This window comes from Callospermophilus lateralis, chromosome 4 (genome assembly GCF_048772815.1).
Source record: "Callospermophilus lateralis isolate mCalLat2 chromosome 4, mCalLat2.hap1, whole genome shotgun sequence".
NCBI classification, from domain to species: domain Eukaryota; kingdom Metazoa; phylum Chordata; class Mammalia; order Rodentia; family Sciuridae; genus Callospermophilus; species Callospermophilus lateralis.
This window is the reverse complement of record NC_135308.1, coordinates 6,391,628-6,403,181: the sequence shown is the minus strand read 5'-3', so window position 1 is coordinate 6,403,181 and position 11,554 is coordinate 6,391,628. Positions and strand designations below refer to the sequence as shown.

The window sequence follows — 11,554 nt, the reverse complement described above, 5'->3', positions numbered from 1 at the left end:
TTTGGGAGACCGAAGGAGGCTACCGCAGCCGGTGGCGTCTGGGGCTTGAGGTCTAGGAAGAGACAATTCCCACTTTGCTTGCATTTTTCTGAGGCTTAGTGGGATCAGCTGTGAAGTGCAGCCGAGGCGGCACGCGCCCGACCCCGGGCTGCAGAAGCCGCAGCGGGAGCCGGGCTGGGAGTGCACGTGCGCGAGCGGCCCCGGCCGCTTTCTCCCCGACCTGCAGCGGGCAGCGCACGCCCAACGGCTTGGTAGCCGGCCGCCTTTTAAAGGCTTTCTACTTAGGCCTCGGTGAATTCCACGCCCGCGAGCCCGACACAGGCGGGTACAAGCATGAGCCGTGGGCAGCTGGCGCCGAGGGTCGACTCCAGCAACTCTCGCGAAGCGCACTTTAACTCCGGCTCGCTCCCGGGCAGCTGTAAGCTAAGGAAAACAAAGGCCCTCTCTAGGACACCAATCCCGCTCTCAGGCTTCTTTCAACCCTCCAATGAGTTTCTAGGGCGTGGTCGTCACGCCAGGTTCGTCCTGCCGCCGATTGGTCGGCGTCTTCCTGGTGCGAGCGGCTCTGCCCAATCAGTGCCCGTCAGTCCACCCCGCGAGCTCCGGGTAGCGGCGCGAGCGCCCGAGGCCGGTTGAAGTGGGCGGGACCTGGGCGGGGCTCCGCCGCGCTGGGCCCGCCTCCACGCCCGCCTTCCGGGCTGCGCCGCCTCTGCTCACCTCCGCGGGTCGCCGTCACTTGCGAGCCAGAGATCCTGAGAAGTGATCCCCGAGGTCTGATAGCCCGTCGCCGCCATCCCGCAGCATGGAGTTCGTGAAGTGCCTGGGCCACCCCGAGGAGTTCTACAACCTGCTGCGCTTCCGGATGGGGGGCAGGTGGAAAGTGATACCCAAGATGGACCAGGTGGGCCGAGCATCTCTGCATCCCCGCCGGGCGGGAGGCCGTGCGCCGCGGCGGCCTCCCGGAATCCAGGCGAGGGGCGCAGCGAGCGGCTGCCCGACGCCGGGGGCACCCGCCCCGGCTCTCTGTCCTCACCCAGCGCGGTGGACTGTCCTCCTGACGGCCTTCGCGCTCCAGCCCGCTGGTCCAGGCCGTTGGTTGTCAGGTAGCTTAGGTGCGCATTTCCTTCTCCGTGAGCCCTGATGTTGATCTGTGCTCTAATAGATGAGCTCCCAAACTGAAACTGGGTTGGTAGGTTAAGTAGGAGACGACAGGTCAGAGAATTTTTTTGAAAACATGATGAACTGTGCAGATATTATCATGTGAATACATTTTTCTGGAATGAAATCTTACTCCTTTTTCCAGTCATATCACCTCCTCCATGAGCTTCCCCGCCTTCCTGCAGTCACTAGCTCCTTCCTCTGTGCTTCATACCTACTCCTCCACGTTCTTATTAGCTATGTGCCTGTTGATTGGCTGGACAGACATTGACTGCTTGGTTTTATTTATATTTCGCCTGCCTCATGCCTGTACCCTTTATTAAATGAATGGTTGTGATGCCATTCCAATAAGAAGATTATGCTTGCATAATTATTGAAATCAAATTAGTGGTTTACATCAAAAGCTTTTATTTTCCGCAGTGAAAACATCACAGTCAGATACTGTATTCAAATGTTCTCTTATCAAAAGAACGTTTTATCCTTTATCTTAGAATGTTTCTCATCCTTTAAGGTCTAGTTCTAGGGACTGCCACCCTCTTGTGGACCATTCTGCAGACACTCACTGAACACCTGTTTCAGTGCTAGATTTTATATTGCATGCAGTATGGATGGCAGAATGACATGCAGTGTAGACAAATAAGTAGCTCACCGTCTTATTGGGGCAATAAAGTGTTACAAAATTGTTCATAGAGCCAGGTGTGGTGGTGCACAATTGCAGTTTCAGCTATTTAAAGACTAAGGCAGGAGGATCACAAGTTCAAGGCCAGCTGGAGCAAGTATGGGAGATCCTGTCTCAGAACAAAATAAAACAAGGCTGAGGGCATAGCTCCATGATATAGGCTTGCTTAGCATGTGTGAGGCCCTGGGTTCATCCCCAGAACCACAAAATTAAATTATTGATAGGTAAGAAGATGTCTTTTCTTTTTTTCTTTTTATATATACATGACTGTAGAGTATACTTTGACTTCTAATTAGGATCCTAATCTTGTGGTTGTACATGATGTGAAGTTTCACTGGTTGTGTGTTCATATGATGAATATAGGAAAATTAAGTCAGATTCATTCTACTGTCTTTCCTATTCCCATCCCCCCATTCCCCTCTGTCTAATCCACTGAACTTCTTTTGCTGCCCACCCCACCAGGTGTCTTCTTATTACTTGTGAACTTGCCTTCTCCAATTCTGTTTTACCCTGTAGCAGTCCCCTAGTTATGTATTGTTGCTATTTGTGTATTGATTTTATGCTCCCAATGTCTCTTTCAGATTCAAGATTCTGTATTTGACTTTGAATTTTAAGCTATTTGAAAATAGGAATCTTTTTGATGTTCTTTATCCATTGTAAACAAGATAGCTTTTCAATGCACGTGAACAAAGTTGTCATCAAGAAGACTCTAGCTTTTTAAACATGATAAACTTATATAAATGTCATAAGATGATTTACAGAAGGGAAAAAAAAAAAAACACTACTGGCTGGGATAGGGATTTAATCTTTTGAGGACTGCCTAAAGAAAATACAGCTTTAAATTGCTTCTGTGCCATGTTGAATAAATATTTAACCTGAGATTCTTATTAGGGTTTCTTATTTGGGACTCTCTTGAAATTATTTGTAAATACAGGTTGAATATACCCAATCTTAAATCCAAATTGCTCCAAAATCTGAAACCTTTTGAATGTTGACGTGATGATCACAAGTGGAAAATTCCACATCTGACCACCTTACACAACAGGTGTGGTAAAAACAGTTGCACTAAAAATATTGTATAAGATTTCCTTCAGGCTATGTGTAGAAGGTGTATATGAAACAAATTAATTTCATGTTTGGACTGGATCCCATTCTCAAGAGATTCCATTATTTATATGCAAATATTTTGTTCCCAGGCATTTTAGAAAAGGGATACTTAATCTGTATTTGTTGTTATATATTTGTGCATTGGGGGAAGTTCCACTATTGTCTGATTGTTCCAGAGATCTATGACTTAAGACAAAGAATCTCTTTTACAATTCAAATTGTTCAGTCTCCTGAACTCCAGTGACAGGTAATTTATTCCCTTTAGGGACATCACCTAGTTTTCAGGAAGAGGTTACCTTAGAGTGAGGTGAACTCTCACCCTTTGTTCTACCTCTAGAGCCACAGAGAGGCTAATCCTTGTTTTGAGTACAAATATTTGAAGTGTGCTAGAGAACTCTCAAATTCTTTAGGAATACTGACATAAAAGTCAGATGTTCTGTGTTCTTTATTCATCATATGTTACTCTTCCAGATCATGTTCAAACCAGGTCTTTCTCTTTAAAGTATAGTGTCCCACTGTACTTTTAATATGGTCTGGCCACTTTAGAACTTTATTTATTTATGTATTTTTTAAAAATTTATTTTGCAGTACTGGGGATTGAACCCAGGAATGCTCTACCACTGAACCACACCCCCACCCCTTTTTGTTTTTATTTTGAGACAGGGTCTTGCTAAATTGCCCAGGCTGAGCTTCAAACTTTGATCCTCCTGCCTCAGTCCCCAGAGTTATGACTAGGCAAGTCTCTAGGATTCTGTTTGTTACTGAATCTGCCAGTTTAGAACTTTTTTTTTTGTATTAGAGAGATTTTTTTTTTAATATTTATTTTTTGGTTTTCGGTGGACAACATCTTTATTTTTATGTGGTGCTGAGGATCGAACCCAGCGCCCCGCGCAAGCCAGGCGAGCACGTTACCATTTGAGCCACATCCCCAGCCCAAGAACTTTTAATTTCTTTCTTATATATGCTGTTATTGCTAATTAACATGCCTTAAGATTTCATTAACTTAAAAATTCATTTTAATTACAAAATATTTCAAACAAATAGGAAAATTCTGAAAATAATATTAGACACTGCCTGGTGTCTATCTTTGAGATTAAGTATTTATTAACTTTTTGTCATATTTACTTCTTTCTTTTTACTTAAGAAATTAGTGCTAGGGTCTATTGTGAGGGCACATGCTTATAATCCCAGGGAGTAGAGAGGCTGAGGATGGAGGATCACAATTTTGAGGCTAACCTCAGCAACTTATAAAGACCCTAAGCAACTTAGTGAGACCTGTCTCAAAATAAATAATTAAAAAAAAAAAAAAGGGCTGGGGATGAAGTTCAATGATATAGTATCCCTGGGTTCAATCCCCAGTACCAAAGACAAAGAACAAATTGGGGATGTGGCCCAGTTCTTGTCTAGTATGTGCAAGGCCTTGTGTTCTATCCCCAGCACCACAAAGAAAAGAAAAGAAAAGAAAGAAAGAAAGAAAATATCCAGAACATGTAAAGCCATTTACTGCCTCTCAAGACTTTCCCCACCCTTCATATCTGTGTTATTGACTTTTTCAGGCAGTCCCCTCATGCTGTGGACTTGAAATTATGGTCAGTCCAGATCTCTTACTTGTACCTGTTGAAGACCCACTCTCCCATCAGGGTGCCCTGCTAAAAGACATGAAACCTAGATATTTACTGTTTAGCTAGAGGGTGTTATAATAATAATTGGCTAATGTTTATTGAGTTGTTACTATGTGCCACACAAATTTTATTCTAATGTCTATTAAATATCCAATAGCCTTTTAAGGAAGACAATGTTGTCTTTTCTGTTTTATGGATGAAGAAACAGAAACCCAAAAAGGTAGCTAATTGCCTAACCTCCAATAGTTATTAGGTGGCAGAGCTGGGTTTTGACTCTTGCTCTCTTAACCCTGCTGTGTTACTTATCCTTAAGGTAGTGGACCACAAAGGTGCACTAAACACAGGTTGTCTGGATCCAGCTGAAAGGTGAACCAACCCACTGTCTTGTGATGGATGTATAGTGGAAATGCCTATTCCACTGAACACATTCAGTCTAGTGGAGAGCAGGTGCACTAAAGAAAGACAACCCAGGGTCTGTCAAGTAATCCCAAGTAAATTTTGGGTATTTTAGTGATGTGGAAGTGTTTTTTGAAAGAAGGGTTTTCAGAAAAGAAGGGAAAAGTGGTTTGTAAGAAGGAATTTGGATTAATGGGGAGAACGTTCAGAAGGGAAAAGATAAAAGCCAGGAGTTGTGTGTGGAATAACAAGAACAGTCAGCCAGGGTAGGTGCTGGCCAGAAGCTGGGCCATATTCAGTAGGGGGTGGTCAGAAGCACAGCTGTGACTTGACCAAAGCGATATTTTTAGAATACTATTTAACAGGGAGTGAGAGGAGATAATATTGGGTGTTAGACTAACCAATTACTACTAATAATAGGTATCAATTGACTTCTTAGTGTTTGCCAGAGGCTGTGCTAAGCTCTTTAAATCACAGTCTCAGTGTATCAGTTTGTATTGAGTTACAAACCATTCCGAAACTTAGTGACCTGAACTCTGGGAGTTTGGTTATTCAACCTGTGAGTGTATTTGTTTTCCTATTGTTCTTCTCCTTTTTTTTTTTTTTTTGGTGCTAGGGATTAAACTCAGGGCCTCATATAAGCTAGGAAAGCACTGTACCACTGAGCTACGTCCCCAGCCCATTTTATTTTGAGCATGGTCTCACTTAGTTGCCCAGGCTGGTCTTGAGTTTGTGATTCTCCTGCCTTAGCCCCTTGCATAGCTGGGATTACAGGGATGCCCTCCTGTGAGTTTAGTTGGTACGAATGAACTCTTGAGAAATGGTAAATTTTAGTTATGTATATTTGCCCCAATATAAGATATCCAAACTTAGTGACATAAAGTAATAGTTGTTTTTTAGTTCACAGATCTCTTGGCCAGCTGGGGATTCTTCTGGCCTGGACCAGATTGGCTGTTTTCCCCAGAGCGTCCCAACTGACCCGTCAGCTTGTGGCTGGGTGGTTGGGTGGCTAGCAGGCTGTAATCAGAGTGTCAGGGGATCAAATCTCATCATCTAGCAGGCTCGTCCCGGAACCCTCCTCGTGGACACTGCAAGAGAGCAGATCCCAGTGCTCACACAGGACTATACTTGAGTCATATGTGTTACTGTCCATTTAGTCCAAAGAAGTCACAATGGGCACCCAGATTCAAGGAAGTAGAGATTTATCTCCTGATGGGAAGAGCCACACATTTTTATAGCCATTTTTTTAACTTAGTATACTTAGTCAATTTTGACAACAACTTCTAAGAAAGAAATACTATTATTACTGCCTTTTACACATTAAAAAACATGGCAGAAAATAATTCAGCGGCTTTTCCAGGGCCCCACAGCTTCTAAGTGGTGATTCAGGATGCCTGGCCAGGCTTGTCTGAACACCTCTGCACTTCCAGCCTGGAGGTGGCTCAGATTAAAGAGCTCAAGCATTGTGTGATCCCAGACATTGTGTGATCAGATCTCCATTTTGTTGCATGCAACTCTGGCACATCAAAGGTGCTCTGCAACACATAGTTTCTTTCTTCCCTTCCTGCACCTTCATACAAGTCTACCATCCATTCAATTAACAAATACTTGACCACCAGTTGCATACCAGATGTTGTTCTGGTGCTGGAGATTAAACAGTGGACAAGGTAGCAGAAGACCTGACTTTTGTGGGAGAGACAAGTAAAGCAAATGCACACTATTTCAGGTAGAAGGAAATTCTATAAAGAAATTAATATCAGGGCAAGGGATCTGAGTGTCTGAGTGAGGTCTGGTAAAGGTAAACCTGTAGGGTTGTGATTAGGGGCCAGGGACTCTTCCCTTTATAAATTGAGGCTACTGGAGAAAATGGTAGTGTTGGTTACCTCTGGGGATGGGAGGTAACCAACCCTACCATGGTAAAGGGATCGAGAAAGACTTCACAGCCTGACCTTTGAATTTTTTAAACAGTGAGACTTGCACTATTCCTGATGTAGGACAGATGAGACGGGCACCTGAGGAATTATCAGGAGGGTCGCTTTGGTGGGGTTCCTCCTTCTAGCTCTAAAATTCAAATTAATATGGAACAGTATTTGTTTGTTAGTTGTTTTCTGAGCACTTTTTTATATACCCCTGCAAGCCTTTTCTTTTTTTTTTTTTTAAGAAATAATCAAGTGTTTAACTAGAGGGAACAAGTAGGGAAATACATTTCCCTTCACTTGATATTCTTAAGTAACACAAAAGCTGAGGGGGTGGTGGGAATGTATGCTTAGTTGATATTGAATGCTTATTATTTCTGTCATAGAAATTCAGGATACAGGGACCTGAGGGTGTAGCTCAGTAGTAGCCTAGTACTGCTTTCAATCCCCAGTACTCCCCACCCCCACCCCACCCCACCCACACACACAAAAGAAGAAGAAATTCAGGGCTCAGCAAATTTGACTTATTTTTTATGAACATATCAGTAAATCTAGGGACATTCTGCCACATGTAAGTTGTGTGGCATTATTCAGAGGTCACAAAATGGAATAAGCAGGATTTCCCTCCCTTTCACTATGCACAATGTGTAATTCATACTTCCACTTAAGGATCATATGATTTTAGGCAATTCTAGGCAAAAACATAAAGTTGGAAAATCATTTTCACTCTTTCTGTATCCTCTCATTTGGGTATAGTCAGTGCATGTGTTGGCACTCCATTCAAGTTTTCTAGAAGTTTCTGAGTGGATGTGCTGAATACTATCTGACTTTCCTCAAAATACAGCATGTGTATAGCTTAATAATGGGCATGTGTTCTGAGAAATGCATTGTGGGTCACTTCAGCATTGTGGAGACATCACCAAATGTATAAGCAGGGCTTTTGTAACTAGAGGTCTGACTTCTATCAAGTCTAAAGCATATTATTTAGACTAACATCTTGTTTGGGGAGAGTCAAACCCAGAGCCTCACACTGCTAGTGGAGCGCTCCATCACTGAGCTATAGCTCTAGCCCTGGACCAGTATCTGAAGTCTCTTGATTAGGTCTAGTTCCTGGCTCAATAGTACTGTTAGCTGGACAACCTTTAGTAAGCTAACCTCTGGGCCACAGTTCCATCTGTAAGACAGATCACAGTCAAAATACCTTCATCACAGTTTCTCAACTCCAGGTTTTTCTCAAATCACTTGGAACAAAACCTGATTTGACTCTAAGTTGAAACCCTCTTGGTTTAAATATTCTAATATTTTGCTAAAGAAATACTAATGATCCATCAATAGATCAGTACATCTCACTGTTAGGGTTCTATGTGTATCTTATTGTCTGTTTTCTGGACATGAAAAATTCTGAATTCTGCTAGTTATCTGGCCATGGAGGTTTCATGTGGATTGAGGTCTGTAATATCTTCCTGAAGGTTTAGTAGTGCAGTGTGTGTATAATGAATGGTGGTCATTGCTTTTGTGTCTAAATCCAGTTCTGAAGTGTGTGAGTTTTGTGCTTTTTGTGTTTTTCCCTCCTGAGCAAACCTGTTTTAATAAAAATAGGAAGGTTGCAGGGTGGGCTGGTAGTTGTCCTACAGTTCTGGGAGTTCAGTCTTGTAATTAGAGCCACTCTACACCCTTCCTCTCAATGTCAGTGAGCCTTGTTTTCTCATTTAAGGCCTGTTTTGTCACCTGGGATGTGCACTTCATCTCAGATACCTGTAGAAAACAGCGGGACACCCTAGGGACAGGCTCATGGGACTCAAGCTGTGGAAGCTGTTTTCCACATGTGCCTTACCTTCCTGTGTAGCAGTATTCCTTAACTTGAAGGAACTGTTGTTCAAGGTGAGGTACTTAAATGGGTGACAGGAAAAGTAATGTGTGAAGGAGCCAGGGAAGGAAATTCTGTAGCTTGCCCCTTTTATATAGGGGCACAAAGGATGTATGCTTATTACTATTGCATGCTTATTGTTGTGTTGGGAAAGGGGTAGTGTGTTCTCTGAGATGGCTGCTCTTCAGATCCCCATTGATGCACCTTTGCATTCACTGAAATGCCTGGTTAGACATCAGCCTCCAAGCCACTTGTTTGACCTGAAGATGAAAACATTGGGCAGTGCAGGGAGTCCCTGTGGCTTGATGACAGTGAGTCATGTGAAGAACTGGCCTGGCTCTCCTCACAGAGCCATTATAGGGTTTCTTTTTATGAACTCTGTTTTTCCCCATTATGAAAGGAAAGGAATTGTGAATTGTTTTAAAATAGTCTAGGAATGTATTAATTTATTCATCTGACCATTCCTGGATATTTTTATGTGCCACACACTGTACTGTACTTACATATGGTCACCACTAAACATTAGCTTTTATTAATATTTTTTACTGGAAATGGCAATAAAACCAAATTCTCAAGATTATGTAATTTTTTAAAGCCTTACTCTTTAGACAAAAATAGTATGTAACCATGTTAGGAAATACACACAAATAAAAAAGAATGTAGTTCACCTGGACCCCACCAAGTTCCAAGTTTCACTAACATCCCAGAGTGACTTTATGGGATTTCCTACTAGTAAGTACGCTGTATTTAAATAAAATAAAATAAAATAAAATAAAATAAAATAAATAAACCCAAACCCACTTTCTTGCTATTAGATATTTCAGATGTCTCCCATTTCTCAAGAAGAGTGGGGAGACTGTGTGCGGGGTGGGGGTGGGTTATGGGAATTCTGGACTTTTTGCTCAGTTCTTTGTGAACCTAAAACTGCTAAAAGAAGAAGTTTATATAAAAGTGTGCACAAACTGCAATTCTTTCTGATATACTTGCATTGTAAATGCTCTCCCCTTCAAAAAAGCAGTCCTTGCTTTTCTTAGGGGAGTGTGTAACGCTCGGGAAACAGCTTTCTTCATTTTACTCATTTCAAAGAGAAGAGGAAGAAATCTTAAAAGGAACAGCCAGCTTTCCAGAGGCCAGCAAAGGGGGAACAGGTGTTAATGGAGCTCGAGAGCGGACTTAGTGGTTGGAGTGGGAGAGGAGAACTTTTTTTCAGAAAAACGATTGCAGTGGGGGGAGGAGACAACCCAGCGCAGTTCCGATTACAGTGGTGCGCAAACGTCGGCAGAATAGCGGGCCGGGTGGGGGCGGGGAGATTCTGGCCAAAGTGGGCAGACCCGGACATTTGCTGAAGGCAGGCCGCAGCGACCAGGTGTGTCGGTTGTGGGGTTCTGGCTAAAAGGGGCGATGCCAAGACAGACACGTCAGAAAGACCAGGTCTGGTCGGGAAGAGGATTCGGCGGGGCCTGAGTGATGCTTGGTCCAAGTGAGGCTCACCGGGAGTAAGAGCAGGCCTGTCCGAGGGGGACCCGGACCACCGCACTGTGGGTTCCGAAGAGAGCCGGAGGCTGGCAGGACCCGCACAGGGTTGGGGTTGGGGGCGGTGCCGCGGCGCCACTTGCGGCTCCGGGGCGGGGACGGGGCGGGGCGCCACGTGCGGGGCGGGGTGGCCCGCTGGAGCCCTGCTCCGCCTGCGCAACTGGGGTTGGGGTGCAGGGAGCGCCTGCGGCGCCCCTCTCGGTGGGCGCCTCCCAGCTCCGTTGGGGCCTATGGAGGGAAGACTCCCGTGCACCCGCGTTTCCAATGGCCGCAGCCGCCTGCAGCACCAAGGCTATGTCCCTCTTCAAGCGCACCTTGGTGCTGAGCCCCGCCGCGGCGCCCAGGGGCCCTGGCGCTGGCATCTCTCGTGGCTGCCCCTTACCTCCAGCCCCCTGGCCTCCCAAAGATGGGCCTCGGCTGCGGTGCCCGGCGGCCGGCCTCCTTCCCCAGTCCCACACTCACTCCTGCTCCTCGACGTCTCCGACCGCGGTGTGCCTTCTCTGTCCGCAGGACTCTCTCAGCAGCAGCTTGAAAACCTGCTACAAGTATCTGAACCAGACCAGTCGCAGTTTCGCAGCTGTTATCCAGGCGCTGGATGGGGAAATGCGGTGAGTGGCAGAGGCTGCGCTCTGACTCAGGAGAAGAGAGCTTTTCCAGGGGCCTTTGAGTCATTCCAGCAGGGTTTTGTTTTGTTTTTTATTTTTTCTTTAACTCAGCACTTAGCATTGCAGTCTTCTTGCCCTGGCTTAGCCAGAAGTAGCCCATCCTGAGTGAAGGAAATGCCTGGAGTGGAGGAGTGAGATGGAAACGTGCATGTTTACTTTAGAATGCCCTCACAGGCACATGGCCATCTACTAGTGTCCCTGCAGGCCCGCCCTTTCAGAGAAGCAGTGGGGGATGGTGATGTTTATTAACTTTTTTTAGTCCTGGCAGCTGAACCTGCCCCAGAGCAGCTTAAGCATTTTTCTGGGTTCCCCTTAGGCTACTTTGTATTCTAGCTGCCCTTCTGAACAATCAGAAGCAGATGACACACGTGAATTTATACCAGTTGCCTTTATTTATGAGAAGTTACTATGGTTTTTTTGCTTTCTTTTTTACCTCCAAAATATTAGTTAGTTCTAAACATTTGATCTTTGGCACTAATGCCTAAACATTAGGAAACAGGTAACTTTGTTAGATCAAACCTTTGCTCATAGGATATGAGAGAGTCACTCTTTGTATGTGTGGACCTATTCAACCCTCATTGCCTACATTCCCTAACTGCCCATTTTGCCTA

The 11,554-nt window shown here is 44.6% G+C and overlaps 1 protein-coding gene and 1 long non-coding RNA gene across 3 annotated transcripts in view; one reads left to right on the top strand and one right to left on the bottom strand.

The window, feature by feature from the left end:
- The first annotated feature begins 725 nt into the window (after positions 1-725).
- Fdft1 (farnesyl-diphosphate farnesyltransferase 1) overlaps positions 726-11,554 on the top strand; it is a 31,100-nt gene continuing 20,271 nt past the window's right edge. Inside the window, exons 1-2 of one of the 2 annotated variants that reach the window (XM_076853504.2) lie at positions 726-901; positions 10,789-10,886. In XM_076853504.2, coding sequence (XP_076709619.2) covers positions 803-901; positions 10,789-10,886 — 197 coding nt within the window. In that variant the 5' untranslated portion in view covers positions 726-802. Of the gene's footprint in view, positions 902-10,406; positions 10,887-11,554 lie in introns of those variants that run through there. The other variant, XM_076853503.2, reaches the window with a different exon arrangement.
- On the bottom strand, positions 5,787-11,138 carry LOC143397475 (uncharacterized). The gene is made up of 2 exons (XR_013091162.2): positions 10,237-11,138; positions 5,787-6,050 (listed from the first exon to the last, which is right to left on the bottom strand). It is a non-coding gene; the product is annotated as an uncharacterized LOC143397475 (long non-coding RNA).